This window comes from Cebidichthys violaceus, unplaced genomic scaffold, assembly GCF_023349555.1.
Source record: "Cebidichthys violaceus isolate CVI_PGR_0920_01 unplaced genomic scaffold, fCebVio1.0.p SCAF_25, whole genome shotgun sequence".
Lineage (NCBI taxonomy): Eukaryota > Metazoa > Chordata > Actinopteri > Perciformes > Stichaeidae > Cebidichthys > Cebidichthys violaceus.
The window spans coordinates 7,356,735-7,379,461 of NW_027176428.1; the positions used below are offsets into that span (position 1 = coordinate 7,356,735).

General features: G+C 44.9%; 1 protein-coding gene across 1 annotated transcript in view; it reads left to right on the plus strand.

The window, feature by feature from the left end:
- LOC137879680 (zinc finger protein 385A-like) overlaps positions 1 to 22,727 on the plus strand; it is a 34,306-nt gene that overhangs the window by 5,827 nt on the left and 5,752 nt on the right. Inside the window, exons 2-3 of the mRNA XM_068720583.1 lie at positions 5,291 to 5,436; positions 9,539 to 9,649. Coding sequence (XP_068576684.1) covers positions 5,291 to 5,436; positions 9,539 to 9,649 — 257 coding nt within the window. The remainder of the gene's footprint in view (positions 1 to 5,290; positions 5,437 to 9,538; positions 9,650 to 22,727) is intronic.

A 22,727-nucleotide genomic window follows, 5' to 3' on the forward strand; every position in this document is an offset into this window, starting at 1 on the left:
CAATCAAGGAGTTTCTACCTCTTTGTAAGGTTTCATAATCCGACACTATGGAAAGAAAAAATAAGCTGTTAACAGGGAAAAGTCCAAACACCACAATGTACTAACATCATTACATAATGATTTAAATATTAATGAGAGCAGTGCAAAATCTGTAGGGGAAAACCCAAGTCTTCATTAATTGCAAATACTGCATGAAATCACAGCGCAAAGCTGGCTGATCTCAAGAGAAAAGCATGAAAACAGACACACACATTTCTAGTAAAAGAGGACTTCTGAGAGTTCTCTGGGAGGTGGCATTTAAGCCTGGCCGCTGGGGCTCAGAGCATCTATCATTAAAACAAAGTGCAGACTGAAATCAACTGTGTTCTTCTTCCCCAGAACTCGCCTCTCCTCTTCACTGTGTTCTCTCCTCGCTGTCCAGATCTCACACAGACAAACACATTAATCAGCGTGGAACCTATAAGTTACTCCTTTTAGAGCATCGTTCATTCAAACTACAAACGTTTGTGTGTGTGTGTGTGTGTGTGTGTGTGTGTGTGTGTGTGTGTGTGTGTGTGTGTATTGTCGCCTGTACCCGGCTTAGGTTGAAATAGCTGCCTTTGACTTGAGGGTAAGCTGTGCTGCAGTAAATTGGATTTCATGCTCAGTCCTTCACAGCAGCAGTATGCGACACTAAGACAGTGCCATCTTCCCTCCTGCAATCATGACAAAGTTAGCACTCTGTTTCTTTAAAGGTTAGATCTTCCAACACAGTTGCATTCTATTTACACCACCAGGGAGAGAGCTGATGTAACAAATCCTTTCAAGTGTTTATTTTGCAGAGAACTTATTTTAAGGTCACCTGATACCAAAATGTGGCATCACAGTACAAATCAACAAATAGGAGCCACAAATCATTTGAACAGACGACGATCGTAAACATACTAATGGTGTCATCTGCTACCAAATGTTGATAAACTATTTTTTTCATTTTGCCTTGTGCACAAAACCTGGGGCAAAGACAAACATGACGCTATAAACGCTATCCATAATAAATAATCCATATAAATGCTGAGAGAACGCTATAAACGTTATCCAATGGTTTTTGGGTTAACAGACCCGCTGCTACCACAGAGATGTCTCTGCTGCAGTGACAATGATGGGGTTTTGTCAGGGGATGCTGGCTAATCTGCCTCATGAAGCTCATTTCAGAGTCTTCTGTGCACAGCAGCCCATTTAGATGCAGATGTGAGGCGGCTGGCATCGTGTGCCAAGCCGCCGGTCTTCCTGGAGTGTGGAGCTGGAACTAAAGGTGGCTGCATTTCTTTTTTTCTTTTCTCTTTTTTTGGTGGGACCCTGCAGTGCTTCTGCCTCTCGTCAGACATCATTCTGTTAGACAGCATGTCACCCAGTCTCCTGTCCCATCATGGAGCACAAAGATGGAGGCAGCCAGGGAATACAGAGAGGCTTCAGCGACGTCACTGACATTGACATTACCTCTGTGATCATTAAAGCTAAATTGGTTAAATGAATTGCCAATTTGAGAGGCCTTAGTCACAGCATATTGGAGTGTGCATGCCTGTGTGTGTGCACACGTCAGGGTTTGTGAAATCTACTGTGATGATAAGATTCTGTCTCTGGTTGTTGTTTTTTTCCCTCTCTGCGTCTCTTCATTTCTGTCCAACTACCTCTCTCTCACAATCTACACAAAAATTCAATAAGCTATTACACAGACATTGATCTTTTTCTCGCCCAAACATTTGCATTAGAAAGAAAAGACAGTAAGATTAGAGGCTTGGTGAGACAGCGCTGTCTGTTCATTTTAGTGGAAAGAAGGCGCAATAGAGGGAGAGGTCTGGATTTATAGAGTTTGGCATCACTTTAACACTTTAACGCTCCTCAGAATGTGTCCAATCAATGCGCACCCTCCCTGCGTGGTCGCTGTTGAGGAGTCGTGGCGTACACTTATCTGATGTCATTGTAAATCACTCAGGAAGAGGGTAGGTCAGGGGCTGTTGCTGCTACACTCACACCGCATCAAGCTGCTGTGGGATGGTGCAGAAAATGACCCTGAAAACACTGTGTGTCAACGTTAAAAACATCACTCTATTGTGAGCGTCTGCACAGCAAATGCAGATTTACAAGTAACAGACATGCTTTGACCTTTAAATTGTTATTTGGCGTACAATGAGCTGCGGATTTACCAGAAGCGTGTCAGGAATAGGCTTCACTAAGCAAAGAGGAAGCACAATGATGACACCTCAGAGCTAATCCATAAAGCTGAAACATGATTGTCCCACTACATGCTTTGTTAACCACATGTTTAATTGCCTCTCAGACATTTTCTCATTCTGTTTTTTAAATAGTTTTTGCCACAATAACTAGAATGTCACAGGTGCCTTACATGTTTGAATTGTTACAGGGTAGGTCTGGTGATATTCTGTATTTTTCTTCAACAAATCCCACAGGAAGACCATCAATTAATTTATCCTACATAGCATCAGTGTAGCTAAAGCCTGATAGTTTGTATCCCTCTGTGCCTCAGAGCTCCAATGTTGTCCAAAAACACATCAATCAGCCACACTTTTGCACTGTGACATGTTCCTTTACTACCACAAACCAAGTGACAGCCTCCAGGTCTGAGAAATGAAGCCAACGCAGAAATGCCAAAAACTGCAGTTCTTTGAACAGCCACTCGAGGCTGGCTCCTAAAGCGGGTCAATCCCCACGAACCCCAAGTTAAAAATGTCAAACTTTACAGCAAAAATAAACATGTTTAGAGCCTGGTACAAAAAAAACTGTTTTGGTCTCTATAGCTAATTTCCACATTTACTGTACGGTTTGTGAATTTAAATATAACTCATCAATTTGAATTATATCAAGGCTCAAAGTAAGGCATAATTGAGGTGGGTGCTGTCACAGGTCACTAGCTGCCAGTTGTCTGCTCTGCTGCATTACTCATGCCCAGCTCATCTCCACTGACGAGTTGAGGGGTATTGTCACTGCCAGGATGGCTAAGGCCGGAGACACCCACTTTGAGCTTCAGAAAAACAAGGGTGACGTCACAGAGACTATGTCCATAGTTTACACATTGCATACCATGAACGTGGGCACTGCATTGTATATTTTGTGTCACTGCCACGTGCACTGTCCTGTAAATACTCAATAGCTCGCTGAAAATATTCCCCAACAATAACATGATTTGTTCCTGTTTGACTAATCTATTCTATGGACTACAGTGACCCAGCAAGTATTTATCTGTAGCATGATTTTAAATATCTACATCTTCAGTAGGAACACATGTCCTTGGGGCTGTGGCCACTGACAGGATGGGGAAGTCAGAACGTATTAAAAGATGGACTAACACATTGTTAGTTTGGGTCTTTTCATGGGATTTGTTGTCTTCAAAAATAGAATATCAGCATCCAAATACGTCAAACTTTCTATGCTACTTATTTTACACTCATTACTTTGTGATATCTGCTGTTGAGCCTTCACTCATGCCTGCATGTTCATATGTTGATGTGAACTAAGGTGTGTTATTACCGCTGTTTTTTCACTCAGCACAAACCTTGCTGTGGTTGGTTTGGAGAGGTGATAATGGCCGCCATGTGAACTGTGGGCTTCATGGCATGTCTGAAGGACATTTAAACCATGACCTCCACTTTTATACGTTATTTCCCTTCTACCTTCTGAACTCCCTACTTACCATGCGGGATATGCAGAGCAGCCACACACAAATGACAATATAGCTATAGCTGAGCTTCAGCTGCCACAGCCTCCCAAGGACTAAGGCAGTCTGAAGAGGAATGCCAGAAGGAGAGACTTTCCCCTCCATCTATTTCTGATCCTGACAGCACATTCTTTACGTCTCCCCTGCTGTCAGTGAAAGGAGCCTCCTCTGCTGTTACCAAAATAGCCTTTTCTTCCCCTCATTTTAACAAGTGACCAGTTTTTCTTTTCAAATGTAACAAAATTGTTAAGTAGTCATCACAAAGCGTTGGCAGTAAAGGAGGACAATTGCATATAATCTCAAAAGAAAAGATTATACAAATTCTCTGAAGCACCCTGCTGGTTTTTTACGCTAAATAGAAGAACTACAGGAAGCGGAGTGGAGAGGAGAGAGCAAAACAGAAAGAGGATGGAGGATGAGGAGGAGGAGGAACAAAACAGTGAGAAGAACTGGTGCTGGAGTGAGGAGAAGCACAGACGAGGGATACAGAGGCAAGCAGACAGAATAAGGGACCATGACATGGGGATAGAAAACTGTGCTTGGCGAGAGAGAGACAGAGGGAGAAATGGAGAAAAGGAGTATATCTGCAGCACCCCAGCTGCGAGGCTTAAGGAGCTTAGCCTTCCTGCCAATCACATAAGACTCCTCAAGTGCAGGCATTCACCACTGCTGAGCTACTGGTGAGAGAAACATGAGCAAGAGAGGTGGAGAAAGGAGAGGTGTGGGTGGGTAGTGGGGCTCAACATTATGCAGGGGGGGGGGGTTCAGATTGAGAAAAAGGAGAGTATTAGATTCATTTTAATGGTGTTTCAGTTAAAACTGGTTTTACAGCAGGCACTATATATATATATATTATACATTTAATGAAAAAAGTTTGACATTTTGGAAACAAAACTTGGTTCTTGCCAGGGGTGGACTGGCCCTCTGGCAACACCCAATCATATGAACCCCTTTGGGCCCTTTGCCTTCATTACAGTAAATAGCGCAGCTGCCAAAAAATGGTTGAGACAAATTGTAAGGGAGGCGGAGAATTTACAGGCCATAAAAAGACCTTCAGGAATCATGGTCTGGGCATCTGATGCTACGGCCCAAAACGTTTTAAGAATAGTCCCGGACCCTTTTAGCAGCCTTTTAGCAAACTAAAACAAAGACTGGAAACAGGGGGAAACCGCTATCAATGTATAATGTTTACACTTTGTTTTTTGTAAAGAATTACCAAACAAGATATAACATGTTAATTAGTGACCTTTAGAGGTACTGCGAGGAAGATTTTGTTACCATCGGGCAGAGCTAAACCAGAGCCATCTGTCTCCCCGTTTCCAGTCATGACAGTTGCATTTAACGCAAGAAAGCGTATGTGTATTTCCTTAAATGTTGAACTATTCCTTTAAGAAAATATTTAATTAAATGTGGTAGCTGCTCATCTCGTCACTAACAAACTTTGTTCAATGATTTCAGTTTGGATTGTCATCGTTATCGTCTATAAGGGGGAACGCTTGATCGGATGTATTAATTAATGGTCTTTATGCTTTTTTCATTTTCTAATCTCTTATTTCCGCATCTGTGCTTCTACCACAGGAAGTGTAAACCGACCGGGGCCGGTCCCTGCCTTCCTCAGGAGCCCATCTGTCATCCCAACCCCGCTGGATATGAAGCCCTTCCTCCAGTTCCCCCTGGAGTCGCCTCACCCGGCCAGCATCGGCCTCTTCCACAACTTTAATACAGTGAGTGCTCACAGGCATACCTGCACGAACACACACACTTGCACAACTGGCGCCTGGGATTTGTTATCAACTTGTTTCACTTAACAGAAGACAGAGCTGGTATTGTGGTTTTGGAGAGTTGTCTCCTGAATGAAGACAAGTGATAAATTGTTGAGGATTTATACTGCATAATCCAAAATGATAAGGTGACAGCTATTTACTTTTTATTCAGCTGAGTGACTTTCAGCATAATTGAGAAAATGCCCAGGCGAGTGTTTTATTGCAGTAAAATGAGTTACAGCTAATCAATTGTATAAGAGGCACAGGGCTGGATTCTCCTCAGTCAGCATTTTCTTTGGCTCCTTTTCATTTCTAGATTGGGTTTCATGTGAAGGTCAGCGTGGCGACAAAGCATCTGCACCACACATGCAAACACAGTATCATTAAGCTTTTCGTCATGCGCTCAGACCTTTGCGCAGGTTAATCATTCATCCTGCTTCTGCAAGGACTTTTGAGTGTGTCCACTAAGGCCAGAGCACCTCAATCCAAATCACTCTGTCAGCGCAGTAACATAAACAAGTCTAAGACACCGCTGTCATTCAGTGATAGAAGGCTGCAGCTCAGTGAGTCCTTATTTAAAGCAGACCCACCAGCCTCCTCGTCCTTAGAGACTGAAAGGACACGGAGACGGGAAACACTCTTTTATTACTGCATTTTATTGTTTCAATCATAGTTATGCTCCAGTTTGGCTGGAAAGTCTTTGGAGTGTTGGACTTCAGTGAGTTACCAAGAGAGCTTATATCAGATCTGACTCACCAGGATTACAGTTCATTTCTAGATTCTTAAGATTCTCAGGAGTATACTGTAGGTCTCAACTTCTTGCACTGAGACTGAGAAGCTGCACAGTGATGCAGAGGGAAAGAGTGAGACACTGTTGATTTCACATGCTCCAGAGGAAAATACATTAACTGTAAGGCTGAATACATAGTATTAGTCTCTGTGTCAGTTACTCAGTTTGGGAAAGACATATGACTCTAAAGTTATAATTATTCATATTTTCAATACATCAAAGCCAATCTTGATGCCATTTATGGTATTTTTTCAAGCGATATCCATTAAATGTGTTTGTAGTAGTTTTCATTGTTATTATCCACCCTCCACTGCACACACATACACCAAGGATTCATAGGAAACAATGCACGCACATCCTGGACCTGATCTGGAGCACACAATTCAATCATGAGTCATTGTTACCATATCAGATGAAACTCAATTATCTTCTACCCTGATAATCATACCGAACAACAATTTTGTATTACTTCATGATTCAGTTTGTGCTCCGATAATAATACATTTATTTAATATAAATAACTATTCTATTTTCTGTGTGGGAGGGAATGTTATTTTTCCCAAACCGATCAGTAGCAAGTGACATATCTGTTGCACATCTATTTCAGCTGAAACAGAAGTGGCAGGACTGCTTGATGGGAGCAGTTAACAATTTTCAAGTCAAGTGAAGTTTGAAATGAACCCTTTTAGTAGAAGTAGAAGTAGAAGTAGACTTCCAAAGGCCTGTAGCTGCGTGGATCTCATCTATCCTTGTCAATATTGTCGTGGCTCAGGCAGAGATGCCAACCCCTGTCTAAATTCAAATTTTTTTCTCTAACTGGGGCCGACAAATAGCTGTCAAAGAACACAACAGCAGATTTAGAGGTCTGGAACCTTTTAATCTTTAGTCTTCTTTATTAAAAAACTTGAAGCAATGAATCCTTTCAACATACAGTTAAAGTGCCCTGTTAACCGATAAATGAGTTGCTCTTCCTCTAAGGAAGCCTCTCAAGATGTGTTTGCTGCTGCCAGCGGTCAATCACGTGCCATTTCAAACAGAACTATGGGACATGTGGCATTAAAACACATTTGTTGTTTCCACCAAGTCCACCAAGACTGAAATCTTAAGGATCTTAACTTAAAAAATTATTGAAAAAATGTGGGATGATCTTGAGCTTCAGAGATTTACAATGTTTTAGATATCGGATATTTAAGAATGAAGCAAATATGCCCAGATATTCATGTGACACACAGTGTACATTTCTGGTTCAACAAAAGCTCCACTGTTTGAGGGCGGAGAGAGTAATTGAGCAGACAGAAAGCAGACTAATAGGTTAATGAGGGCATAACAGTAGGGACAGAAGTATAGAAAGAGATCATAATGAGAACATGTGGTAAAAGAATGGCAGCAAAAGACACACAGTGAGGCACAGGGAGAGATCAACATGGAGAACATCCACCAATAAGAGATGGACATGACAATGATAGAGGGGTTTTTGTTTTAACCAAGCTTGTTGACACGCACACACATCGGGACACAGAAAATAATTCACTTTGATACAAACACACACAAACTGTCATGAATTCACCAACACACAATGTTGGAACAAATGTACACATGTAAACAACAAACGTGGAGGTGTTGCAGAGGAGTGTACCACAAAGCCAGATTAGTGGGTTAGCGAGGTATGTTGAGCCGAAAGCCAGAGTTTTCTTTGACATGAAAGTGGTTCTCTTTTTACAGATCATCATGGCAACTTATGCTGCAGACCTAACCTGGTCCGGATCACTTTGTGTTCCGAGTTTTTGTTTGAAATCGGCTAAAAAGCGCCTTTCACTAATCAACTCCTTTGGAAATAGCCTCACTCATATAGTCAATAGCCAATCTATGAGCAATACAGATTCCCGGCTGAGGGAAGAAATAAATGCAAGCTTGTTGAGCCATAACGTTACATCAGAAATGCCACCAAAGGATGCCATGCAATTACAGTAGCACAAACTCAATGCATTGCATTGCGAGCCCATTTTGTGCAATAGAGTCGCACCAAACAACCCCCCAGAGCCTGATGAAGAAACCCTGGGTTAACGGGCAAGCTGATAACCACCGTAGTGGTACCCATTATCTCTGACTAGGGCTTGAAGCTTTGTCGAGCAAGCTAAGGCAAAGAAAGCCTGGCTCTGTCAAAATTGCTTCATGGTAAACCCCTCAAGTCTCCACATGAAAAGCAGAAAACAAGAGAGGTGAACTGGAGAAACAAGTTAGAGACAGGAGCAAAATAAAAAAAACAGGCTAAAGTCTATAAATATTCCGAACAATGCATTCAAGCAGGGTTAAGTTTTCAGACCAATTATACCATTTCCCCTGGTGCATGGAGCAGTCTCTCATTTGGCAGCAGACGTTCACAGTCTGAGCAGGAGATGAGAGGCAGAGTAAAACCGCAGTGTGCTTTTGGCTACTTAATGAGGGCAACACCCAGCGCTGTGGTTGTTGAACCCTGCCAATGGGCCAGAGAGCTCACACGAGTCCATTCAAGCCATCTAAAAATGAGGCGGTTAACATTTCATGGGAGAGGGAAGTGGCGTATATCTGTGTTTGATCTGAGAATCACAGGCTTGGTTGTTTTTAAAAAAAAGAAGTTACGGGCTGATATTTAAATTTGGCATTTAATTTGAGATATTTATATGTTCATGACTTTCTCATTTTTTAACTCTTTAATCACATTTCTGCAGTTTTATAACTCAATGTATTGATTATTCATATATGAAATTAAAATTCCCTGCAGCCAAATTTGATTGCTTTTCTCGCAAAAAGGCCCTAATGTCTCTTCTAATCTAAAATATGTTTTTATCTCTTATCAAGGTGCTTCACAGAAAATATCTCTATTGATTTGTATAGTATTCTGGTATGATGTTTTGAAAAGCAGAGGTTTTATAGCACACATACAAAGTACACATTTTTGGAGATAGGGGCTCTGTAATTAGGCCCTTCTAACCCTGGCATGAATTAAAGCATTTGAACGGCACACAAGAACTCCAGCTGCTGCAGTGAAAACACACATCCTCCTGTCCACATCAATCACCACTCCCTCTTCAATTGACTCTTCTCCACTCTTTTTTATCTCCCAGCTTTCTCCCCCTTCAGCGGCTCTCCCTGTCATTCACCTGCACCTTTCCTTTAACACCTTTCTCTCTCATCCACAATCACTGGACTACCGTTAGGAGAACAATGGAAACACTGCCCTCAGCTTCTCCTGTGTTGAATCTTTGATGTGACCTCTGGGTTGTCTGTCCACAGATGGACCCCGTCCAGAAAGCTGTGATGACGCATACCTTCGGGCCACCAATGGTGAAGACAAAGCGGCCAATCATCTCCTGTAACGTCTGTCAAATACGCTTCAATTCAGAGGTATGAAAACTTAAATACTTCAAATGAAGGATCCGCTTTTATAGCAGCTGGCACAGCGGGCCTGTCAAGCTTTGGATTCCTAAAAAATGCCAGAGCAGTGTGCATGGGGTAGTAGTACAGCATTTTGGTTTGGCATTAAAAGAGTTTGGAGGGCCTTGTCTCTCTTATAGCCTTTAAAAAAAAAAAACACATACTCAAAAGTGTAGGAAACGAATTAAAGTGTGTCTATCTGCCAAATGTTAGCTGCAATGTTAGCATGTCCGGCTAACTAACTTACTACTGACAGTAGAAACCAAGCACGTCATTAATGATGTGCTTGGTTTCTGTCAGTCAATAATTGGCTAACCACCAAGTCCTTCTCCAGCTGAGCCGAAAGAGAGCAACAGCTGACTTCCTGTTGGCTCCTCGCACACATGAATGGGCTAAAATAATCTAATCATACAGCTAGACTTTCCAAATGTTATTGGAACAAATGGATAGATTTCTGAGAATGAAAAGAATACCCTCATTTTTGTAATTCAGCTCCAGAAATCAACAGTTGCTGGCTGAAAATGAGCATGAGAAAATTACCAAGCATTTTGAGTGGTAAATCAGCAGCTGTTTTAATTGTAAACTGCACATGAGAACAGAAAGCTTGACAAGCGTAGAAACAGGGGGGGGGGGGGGGGCAGACCTTAACAAACAGTCAAACCGTCACAGAGCACCGCACCTGCACACAAATTAAATTATGACCTAAAAAGTTTGCTGGCTGAAGTCAAAATGATTTGGTGATTGACTGTACAGCTGGAGCAGGTGAGAACTTCACAGTTTCTCAGCTCCAATTTTAGCCTGTCCAGGAAGGCGAGTGGGGGGGAGGAAGACCGAGAAAATCCCTGCCTGCTTAATTTATTCTTTGACTGTCCAGTATAATTTTTGATGTCCTTCTGCACTCCAGTATCAAAAGCTTATGGGGATGTTGTGTCAAAAGCAACTAAAAGGACAGCAAGCAAGTTTCAGAAAGTTTGCAAAACCTTTATTTTAAGTGTACAGAGATTGTGTATCAGGTTTGAAAAGTATATTTCAGGTGAGTATAATGAGTGTTTTTTAAATCCGCTCTGATAAGGTTTAATGGAGGGGTGTGAGACGTGTGAGGGTGAACCACAGTTAACACAAGCTTGTCCTCAGAGCTACCTTAAAGCTGATGGACCACATTTTCTGCATTTCACTCTTGACAGATGGCACTATGCCAACATGAGGCAGAGGGACCAAAATAAAAGAGGCCAGAAGTTATAAAACTCTATAGGAATGAGTTGAGTGTTCCCATTAAAGAGGCAGCAGTGTTAACTGACGTTGAAAAGCAAATAGCTCATAATGTGGACATCCAAAACCCAGCTACTGGATGTCATGATTGATGTGTTAAGAGTCAAGTACTGGGCCTTTTATAGTGTGTATGTGTTTGTAAGTACACATGTACAGAGGAAGTATCTTGATGGTCAGAGACTCTTTCATGGCACGGAGAAATAAGAAATTAGATAGCACATTTCCTTGTGGGCCATAACATTTCTGATCACGCTGCCTCTGAAAATCTATCTACAGGAAAAACTGTGTGACCTCTCATATTATGCCACAGGAAAACAGCCCAAAATAAATTATACATGCAGTTAGTTCTACTAAAAGTGAAAAAAGACAAATTTCCTGAGCTGAATTTGTTATGCAGTCCAACTAATTATCTGAGTTTGACTAATGTGTATTTGTCAACATTGAAAGGTTTTTACATTAAAAGAATACTGATATTTCTGACCTACACTGTAACCTCTAACCTAAACACGAGTAGAAATCAAGCAAAAGCCTGACATACAAGCCTGGCTAAAAATATAAATGCATTCCAGTGATGAAGCGTTAAATACTTGCACTCTAAATGCAATGGTGTATAAAGGACACAGGCAGGGAGGGAGTCATCTGAAACTTGTGTAACTCTGTGAGGGGCCACTTAATTATATCTCCCCTGCTCAGACTTGCATGTTCCCACATGGTCTACATGAGCATGGAATACAGAACATGAGTAGGGGCTGCTTCCAGTATGTTCATATTTACATATCGTTTGGGTTAATATGAACGTGCATGCGTGAAAATGCATGTGTATGTATGAGAGAGCTGGTGTCACGTCTGTGAGATGCAGTGGGATGTCTAATAGTGAGCCACCTGTTTGTTCCGCCTGCTGTTTTACTTGTGAGCCTCGGTGTGCATCTGCTCCCCTGCAGCTCTCCAGCACTTTACACAGAAACCTGAGAGACTGGGAGCTTAAAACACGGTGGACATTCTTTAATAATGAAGGAATACTCTGCTTACAGTACGGTACTTGGCTTACTCACGCTGTCTGGGCTGCGCTGCAGCAGTTCAAAGGCAGACAAACACTCATTATTTTTCATCAAGTCTTCTTCAGGTCATACGAAACAATACATTAATTAACAATACCAACATTTATCTTTTGTATTCATGTGTGAGGGAGGCAGGTGTTAAATGGGATTTCTCGAGTACTTACACAAAGTGAAAGAGGCAGATTGATTGATAGCGGCCAATCAGACCAAGGTGCTTCTCTCTGCTACTACGCTGCAGCCACACATGTGGCAATCATAACAATGCAATTCATTTCTGGCCACAGAGGACAGATTAGTCTGCCAGTGTTTAGCTCAGCTCTGCTGCAAGGTTGACGTCACACCATGCTGCATTAGCCATCGTCACCACTGCAGTACCATACTGGACACCTCTCTCTCTTTCTTTCTCTTCTTGTTCTTCTCAGGCCCAAACCAAACCTTGTTTCATTCATGTCTCCGTCTGTTCAGCAAGGGGGTTTGCTCACATTTTCCTGTTTTAATTTTTCTGCTTCCCCCTCTGTGGGGTATACAGTATCATCTGTCCCCTTTCCTTCTCTCCACCTCTCCAGCTTCTTCCCATCCCCTCTTCCTGTCGCTGCTGCCAGTACCCCATACAGTAGATTTTCTAGACCCAGTCTCTCTGCTTTCTGTGCCTTTGTTGCTTTATAGATAAAACATCAAAGCACATCCTGCTTAGAGAGAAAAAGGATTTCAGGGACATTCACTTGCTCTCATTTTCTCCCTCTTAAATCCCATCTCTGCTTTTTCATTCATCTTAATTCTCATTTTCATAGGCGCTTTCGCAGCTTCTCTCAGTCTATTTCACCTACTATGCCCAACATCATTTATATTTTATTATTCCTCACTCTCCTGAAGATCGGATTCGTTAATCTCTTTTACATCCAATTGTTTCTGCTGCACCCCACCCCCATCTCCGAGCCTGTCAGGCTCTTTATGCTTGAATTGACGGAACACCTTCATTGATTTCTTAAGATCTGACACTGAAGGTCACAGGAAGAGTGAAAGTATCAAAGCTCAAGCAGAAGGAAAACAACTGGGAGTTGTAGAATGGGAGAGGAAAATAGGAATGGCAGCACAAAGTGTGAACTGCAAAGAGAAAAAGGAGCATTAAATATGTCTTTCGAGCTCTCTGCTGTCATTTGTTTGTGGAGTTGTAGGGCTTCATCTCCTTGTCTAATTGCAGGGCTTTGGGTCGCAGCAGTCAGAGGAGTTGGGTTACACAGGCAGAGCTATATCTGCCTTTCTGTCATCACCAATCAGGATGAGGGCTATATGGGTAACTAACATTGGCAGTTAATACCTCAGGCTTACAGAGTCCCTTTGCCTCAGTGAAGCATCCCAAAGCCGCAGTCCCAAACATTTAGGCCTACTACCAGTCACGCGCCTTATGCAGGTCCCTCAGCCTTGTTATTGACATAATGAAACCTATCTAATTCTGTATTATTAATTAGTGAGGAGTTTACAAGAACTACAGCTCCCTCTTTCCTTTGATTTCATCTGATGCTGACATGCACATATCTGGACTTGAAGGGTGACTCAGATTTCCCAGCCCAGTATCTCTGGGAGTTATTTCTGTATTGGATGTTTCTGCACCTGTCCAATGCCAATGTTAATTGACAATGGTGTAATTACAGATTGTAAACATATTGAATGGCTATTGCTAAAAAATGACAACAATAAGTAGCATAAAAAATTGGGTTTCATTTAATGAAAATCTTATGGATCACAACTTTAACACATAACTCGTCAACCATTACCTTAACTCTGATAAACTGAAACCCAAAGTCTACAAACGTACTGAAGATTTACTGAAAAGTCCATTCTCTTCATATTTCCCATTTCCTGACTTTAAACCGATTCTCTTAAGTGCAATCATACAAGGACAAGCAGACAAACACACACTTATGGTCTTCTTGATTTGCTCCATTTTTTTCTCTTGGCAGCTGACAACTGACACCGGTTACCCACTGCCCTCCAGTCAATTTTAAATAATCCCACACTTAATAATCACCATGAGCTCAGCGGGCAAGTTTAGTGATTACACCAGTAGTGAAGGAAGACGAGAATATTCTAGAGGGCTAATCTTCCCTGACAGACTCATCAGCACATCAGACCTGCAAACCACAAGGCTCAACAGCCCTTTACTGTAATGCACCGAAAATGCAGGGTGCAAGAATATGTTTCAGAATTTGTTTGACGAAGGACGACCTCTATAGACGAGTTTCGGAGAAGCAGCCGAGCAGAAACCGCACTACGCCCCTTGCGGAAGAGGACGGCAGTTAGCTGCTCGCGGACTAATATCACCGGCAGTAAATTGGTGAAAAGGCTCTGACGAGAGTGGCGGCGCGAAATGATGGCCGTGTCTGTACCTAGATTAAAGTGTGTTTATGTTCGGAGTTTCACTTTCAAGACTGTGTGCGTGTAAATAACCAGTAAGTAACGTAAAGTTTGGTGTTGGTTGTATTTCACCATAAGGTTTATCTTCTGTCATTTGCAGGGCAATCTAGTCTGATCTATTTAGCCGCTCGTTCGTTGTTGTTTGCTAAGTGACGACCGTAGGAGATACAATGTACAGCTTATTCAGTATGTTGCCTTTATCATTGCACGTTCTTACTAGCAAAGCAATGTTTGTACAAAGGTTGCAGAAATGATGCCTTAGCACTCTTATTTCTGGTTTGTAGTTCATATTAGGCATCTACTAAACATCTATGCTGACATGTGGAGTTGCACTGTGGTCTTGTATGGTACAACAACATGTTATTTTATATAGAGTTTTCTTACTAATTATTATTTCATGTATATCTGTTTCAGAACCACACACTTGCTTGTTTGACTACTGTCAATAAACATATCTAAGGGACATCTTGTCTGGAGTGCATTCTGATAGATGCCCCTTGGTGGTCACAATTGAAATAAACCAGTCAAATTATACAGTCCTTCCCAGTCAAATGTTACAATTGGTCATTCGAGCCGGATACAGAGTGGTCACCGTGGGATTGATTAAAGATGTTTCCAGATCAGCAGAGGACTCCACGTCCTGCAGATGTTCGTCCCCGCCGAGAGACACGGCCACCAGCCTTGATGGAAGATTACGCTGTCTACATGCCAGCACAGCAGGGGCCTTACCACAGCGCGGAGAATTTCCCAGAGAGAAACGTCAGGATGACGCCTCTCGCATCTCCCCGGCTAGATGAGGACTGGAGTGCTGCGCAAGGAGCGGCAGCTCAATATCCCTTCCAGCCTGAGTATGCAGACACCCTTTTCCGTAGTATGCCTGCCTCTCATCGACGGAGGCCTGCAGCAGAAACGGCGCCAGAGATCCTTGAAGCCCTCCACAGGCTGATGGAAGACAATCACAGGTTGCAGCAACAGATGATGGCCATACACAGGCGACTCCCTGACCCACCACCACTGCTACAGAGAGCCCCCTCTCTTCCACAGATGTCCGAGCCCCCTCAGCAGCAGCACGTAGTGCAGGCTGACGACACGTACCACCCTCTGTCATTACATTACATTACAGTCATTTAGCAGATGCTTTTATCCAAAGCGACTTACAATAAGTGCATTCAACATTGGTAATCAAAAGAACTACTAGTCACCAGGAGTCATAAGTACATTTCCTTTTCCAAACTAGCATCTAAGAGCATGAAGCAGAGCATAACTCAGAGCCAAAGTACAGTGCAGAAACAAGAAAATCAGTTAGTGCTATAAGTAATACATATACAATAAGTGCAACAAGCTAGTATGAATACAATAAATGCTAAGTGGAAGGCTCAGGGTAGCATTTCCTGAAAAGGTGGGTTTTCAGTCTGCGCCAAAAGATGGGCAGCGACTGCTGTCCTGACGTCAGTGGGAAGTTCATTCCACCACTGTGGGGCCAGGACAGAAAAAAGCCATGACCGGGTCGATCGGCCGCCAGGACCTCTGAGCAACGGGGCAACCAATCGCCCCGAGGCAGCAGAGCGAAGTGGTTGGGCGGGGGTGTAGGGCTTGACCATGGCCTGGAGATAGGAAGGAGCTGTTCCTTTCACTGCCCTGTAGGCTAGCACCAGAGTCTTAAACTGGATGCGAGCTCTTACAGGTAGCCAGTGTAGAGAACGGAGAAAGGAAGTTGTGTGGGAGAACTAGGGGCGATTGAACACCAGGCGAGCTGCAGCTTTCTGGACAAGCTCCAGAGGTCTGATGGCCGACGCCGGGGCTTCCACTCACCTGTGCAAGCTAGTGGTCACACTCTGCCTCCAGTGGATAATGATGACTGGCCACCGCCCCCTGTAACAGAAGACGTTGTTTACCCGGCACAACCACCATCACAGGACCTTGTGGCAGAGCTCACAACGTCACTGAGAGACATGTGGACGAGACATCAGGAGCAGTCTCTCTGTGGCCCAGAGCCAGTTTATCCTGTTTCCCGGATGCATACACCCGAGTATTGTGAACCTTATACCCCACCAAGAAGGGAGTCACTGCCCAATAGGCCGCTACCCTCCCACCACCAAGAGACTGTGTACCGTGGTCCTAAGCCCAAAAATCCCTGCATTCATTAAAGGAGATCCAAGGGAGTTTGCTCGGCTTAAGGTTGCCCTAGAGAACCTGCTGCCTCTGGACGCTACAGAGCACTTTAAATATCAGATCCTGGTGGACCACCTGAAGTATGAGGAGCGCTGCTCATAGCGGACTCCTACACCAACTCGTTGCAGCCCTACACTGACACGATGGCTAGCCTCAGTGAACACTATGGCCAGCCTCACCAGTAGGGTTGGGTACCGAAAACCGGTGGCAATACCGGACCGAAACGCAACGCAGATTTCGGTGCTTCCTTTCGGTGCCTGAGCCGACTGAAATACTTTCGGTACTTCCTTTCGGTGCCGAGGCAAATATGCTCATATTTCTGCAAAAGAATTGCTGAAGTTTATTTATATTTATTTAAGTATACTGTAAACTGTTGTTAACAGTTAATATATTGTTCATAGTTTGAAGTTAAAAAGTTTGAAGCTGTAGTTTGAAGCCAAGTGTTTTGTATTTATTTATATTTATAGTATACTTCAAACAGTTAATATATTGTTCAATTTGAAGAAAACAAATTGCCTCGGCAATAAAAAAAAAAGCCTTTCTTTAATGTCGTCAATCGTCGTTTTGTGTGTTTGTTTTTTTAAAGTATCGGTTCAGGCACCGTTTAGGCACCGGTACCGTTTTAAAAGTATCGTTTTAGCACCGGTATCCGAAAAAAAACAAACGATACCCATCCCTACTCACCAGTTAGCTCTCAGAAAAATTGCTGACCTGATGGATACCCCGAACATTGCATGTGGAGACACCTGTGGGTTCAAGCAGTTCGCACTGCGATTGAGAGCACTGGTTGGCTTGTTAGATCAGCTTGGGGCCAGTGGACATACTGAGCTCCACTGTGGGTCACATGTGACAGGGCTGTTGTCCAAGCTGCCTCAGGATATGCGGGCAGAGTTCAAGAGGTTCCTGTACCCCATGCGTGTTACCATCCCCAGCCTCTTGCACTTTTCAGACTGGCTCTACTATGAGTTGAAGATTCAAGAGACAGTGTACGAGTCACTGTACAGAGAGGATAAGAACAAATCAGGATCACGGCCAGAGAACCACCGCGACAGGAGCAAGAGTGGCAGGAGCACCAGCATCCTGCACACTACAGACCAGCCTGAGAGCTCACCAGCAGCAGTGAAGTCACCCCCAAATGCCAAGCAGCCAGATAGGACACCATACTGCCACTACTGCTTAAACATGCAACACTTTCTCGACCAGTGTGTAAACTTTGCACAGCTGACAGTGGAACAAAAAACTGCCTGGATCAAGACCAACAAAAGATGCTGGAGATGCAGTCGCTCGCACCAGGCTGCACAGTGTCACCTGAAAGTTACGTGTCAGAAGTGTAAGGGGAAGCATCTGCAAGTTCTACACGATTTGAATTTAAAACCTGCAGCTGAGAATACGTCCTGCCTCGTCAGCACAACCAATGACGTGCTGTACTTGGACAGGCGGTCCGGGTGCAGCCAAGACCTACTCAAAGTGAGTACGGTGTTGCTGCGCAATGGTGAGCACACCTTAGAGATGCATGCCATCCTAGATGATGGGTCGGAGCGGACCATTCTCCTTCCAGCAGCAACGCAGAGACTTAAGCTATCTGTTGAGCCAGAGGATTTGGTTCTCAGAACTGTTCGGCAGTTTCTCAGGGTTCTGCATGGCGCTGCTGTGTCTTTCTCCATCTCCCCAGCCGACCAGCCACAGAAGTCCTTCAAGATACACAGAGCATTCAATGCTGATCAACTGGGTCTGGCCGAGCACACATACCCGATAAATGCACTTTTGAAGAAGCACAAACACCTAAGAGGCCTTCCTCTCCAGGCACTAAACAGAGTGCAACCTCTGTTGTTAATTGGGTCAGACTATCCCCACCTCATCACTCCAGTGGAGCCGGTGCATCTAGGACCACCCGGGGGGCCAGCAGCAGTGAAGACAAGATTGGGCTGGACGCTTCAGGGACCGACCAAGCACATCAAGCAGCAGTCAACAGCACAACAGTGTCTAAACATATCCACCCTCTCACCTGCGTCTGAGCTTCTGCAGAGTGTAGAGAGATTGTGGCAGCTAGATGTCCTTCCCTACAGGACTGAGAAGCTTTCCACATGATCCAGGCAGGATCAGGAAGCAGTCCAACTGTTGGAGGCAAAGACCATACGAGTAGACGTCGATGGGATACAGCGCTACGCCACTCCCCTTCTCAGGCTGAAGAACATGCCACAACTCCAAGCATGTAAGGGGGCTGTGTTAGCCAACCTCCGCAGCACAGAGAGACGCCTGTTAAGAGACCCGCAAAGAGCAGCCGCTTACTGTGCAGAGATCAGAAAGCTGGAGAAAGCGGGCTATGCCGTGAAAGTGCCAGAGGAGGAGCTTAGCGATGCAGCCGAGTCCTGGTTCATACCACATCACATGGTAAGCCACAACGAAAAAAACAGGATCGTTTTCAATTGCTCCTTTGCGTATAAGGGAGACAACCTCAATGAGCAGCTGCTGCCTGGCCCCACCTTAAGTTCCAGTCTGCTGGGGGTACTGCTGCGATTCAGAGAGCACACCATTGCCGTCAGCAGTGATATCAAGGGCATGTTTCATCAGGTGAGGCTGCTCTCTGAGGACAAGCGTTTGCGATGCTTCTTGTGGTGCGACCTGAAGACCGAGGAACCACCAAGCATCTACACGTGGCAAGTCCTTCCATTTGGCACCACCTGCAGCCCCTGCTGTGCAACTTTCGCACTGCAGAAACAGTCCTTCTTTGTGGACAACCTCCTGCAGAGTCTCCCCTCTGTTGAAGAAGCCCGACACCTGGTAGACAAACTGACATCACTGCTGGCTACAGGTGGATTTGAACTACGCCAGTAACACCCCTGAGGTCATTAGCCACCTGCCCAGAGAAGCCAGATCTGAAAACAGTGAGTTGTGGCTCAACGAGTCAGGCACGGACCCACAAGAGCTCGCCCTGGGACTCTGCTGGCTCTGCAATTCAGACACCTTGAGATATAAATATTGGATGCTGGATAGACCCAAACCCACCATGAGAAATATATACCGGGTCCTGGCACCCCTGTACGACCCACTGGGCTTTATTGTCCCCTTCACGACGCGGGCTAAGATCCTTGTGCAGCAACTATGGGGAAAGCAAAGAGATTGGGATGACCCGTCACTGCCTGATGATGTGCTAAAGCCATGGCTGATGTGGGAGGAGGAGTTGCAGCATCTGTCTCAGATTTCACTGCCTCGCTGCTATGTGGGCCCCGAGATGGACACTTCAAACCTCCTGCGAGACCTGCACATCTTTGCTGATGCTTCAGAGAGAGCTTATGGCTCAGTGGCCTACATGCGTGCAGAGAACTCGCATGGCTGTGTGGAAGTGTCTTTCCTAACTGCCAGATCCAGCGTATCTCCAAAGAAACAGCAATCAGTGCCGAGGCTAGAGCTCTGTGCTGCACTGACAGCTGCCCAATTGGCCACACTACTGCAAAGAGAGCTGACTGTGAACATCCGCGTCGTCGTCTTCTGGACAGATTCCACAACAGTCCTCACTTGGCTCCAATCAGACTCCTGTCGATACAAAGTGTTCGTAAGAACAAGAGTAGCTGAGATCCAGGAGCTGACTGACGTTCGGGCCTGGAGGTACGTGGACTCTGTCAACAACCCAGCTGATGACCTCACGCGAGGGAAGACATTGTTGGAACTGGCTGGTAAAAGTAGGTGGAGTCAGGGCCCTGACTTCTTGCAGCAGTCATCTGGATTCTGGCCCAGACAGCCAGCCTCGGGAGAGACAGAGAATTCTGTTGAACTGTGAAAACCTACCATCAGCTGCTTCACCATGACTGCTCATAATCCTCTGCTACCAGACGCCAACCAGTTCACCTCCTTCAGAGCACTGATAGAGGCGTTTGCACAGTCCCGTCATGGGGCGGCAGCAGACCGAGACAGTCTTCCTGCAGAAGATTACTGGGAAGCAGAGAGAGAAGTTTTGAGACAAACCCAGCAGGACAGATTCCCTGAGGAGTTCAACCTCTTGTGTGCCGGTAAGCCAGTATCTGCTACCAGTAGGCTGCTCTCCCTAGCCCCGGAGTATGATGAGACTGTGGGTCTCATCCAAGTTGGAGGAAGGCTCCGCCACAGCGACCAGCTAGAGCTAGATGCCCTCCACCCAGTGGTACTGGACTCTCGGCATAAAGTGACCCAGCTCATCATTCAGGACTTAGACGAAGACCTCCATCATCCAGGATCAGAGCGCCTCTTTGCAGAGCTGCGCCGCAAATACTGGATTCTGCATGGCCGTGAAGCTGTTAAACGCCATCAGCACTCCTGCCTGGACTGCCAGAGGTGGAGAGCCACTCCAGTTGTGCCCAGGATGGCAGACCTCTCCCAGTCCAGACTGAGGCTGCTGAAGCCCCCATTTTACTCCACAGGCACAGACTGTTTTGGGCCCTTCACAGTGAAGGTCGGCCGTCGCCCCGAGAAGAGATGGGGCATACTGTTTAAGTGCCTGACAACATGGGCCGTGCACCTAGATGTTTTGTCTAGCCTAGACACTGACTCCCTTTTGATGGCTCTCCGCCGCTTTATTGCACGAAGAGGCAAACCAGCGGAGCTTCACTCTGACAAGGGCACTAATTTCAAAGGAGGAGAAAGAGAACTAGATGAGGCATTCAAAACCAAGCACCCCACACTCCAGGCTCATCTGGCTAAACACCAGATCAAGTTTCAGTTCAACCCCCCAGGTGCACCACACTTCGGAGGTGTCTGGGAGAAAGAAGTGAGATCAGTGAAAGCTGCGCTGTATGCCACCATTCAGACCCAAACTGTCCCAGAAGAGGTCCTAAGGACAGTACTGATTGAAGTAGAAGGGATTTTAAACTCCAAACCACTGGGTTATGTGTCAACCGATGTGGCGAATGTTGACCCAGTCACCCCCAATTTGCTCCTCATGGGGTGGCTTGACCCCTCACTACCACAGGCTGTGTATGCAGAGTCAGAGCTCCTCAGTCACTGACGTTGGAGACACACTCAGGTGTTGGCTGACCAGTTTTGGACACATTTCATCCGATGCTACCTTCCGACTCTTCAGACCTGGTCTAAGTGGCATAAGGACCCTGCACAGCTGCAACTGGGAACCATAGTCATGGTGGTGGATCCCCAGTTTCCAAGAGCTCAGTGGCCACTAGGTCACGTCACTGAAGTCATCCCAGGAACGGACGGGAGAGTCCGGACTGCAGTGGTCCAGATCAAGGGCAAGACCTATACCAGACCAGTCGCTTGCCTTGTCACCCTGCCTAGCATCCCAGACACTGATCCGGTCAGTCCTTCTTAGAGTTGCAAATTGGTTGAGACAAATTTGGGGGCGGCTGTGACAAAGGACGACCTCTATTGACGAGTTTCGGAGAAGCAGCTGAGCAGAAACCGCACTACGCCCCTTGCGGAAGAGGACGGCAGTTAGCTGCTCGCGGACTAATATCACCGGCAGTAAGTTGGTGAAAAGGCTCTGACGAGAGTGGCGGCGCGAAATGATGGCCGTGTCTGTACCTAGATTAAAGTGTGTTTATGTTCAGAGTTTCACTTTCAAGACTGTGTGCGTGTAAATAACCAGTAAGTAACGTAACGTTCGGTGTTGGTTGTATTTCACCATAAGGTTTATCTTCTGTCATTTGCAGGGCAATCTAGTCTGATCTATTTAGCCGCTCGTTCGTTGTTGTTTGCTAAGTGACGACCGTAGGAGATACAATGTACAGCTTATTCAGTATGTTGCCTTTATCATTGCACGTTCTTACTAGCAAAGCAATGTTTGTACAAAGGTTGCAGAAATGATGCCTTAGCACTCTTATTTCTGGTTTGTAGTTCATATTAGGCATCTACTAAACATCTATGCTGACATGTGGAGTTGCACTGTGGTCTTGTATGGTACAACAACATGTTATTTTATATAGAGTTTTCTTACTAATTATTATTTCATGTATATCTGTTTCAGAACCACACACTTGCTTGTTTGACTACTGTCAATAAACATATATAAGGGACATCTTGTCTGGAGTGCATTCTGATAGATGCCCCCTGGTGGTCACAATTGAAATAAACCAGTCAAATTATACAGTCCTTCCCAGTCAAATGTTACAATTTGTGAGTAACTTGATGATAGCTCAACTGGAGATCTT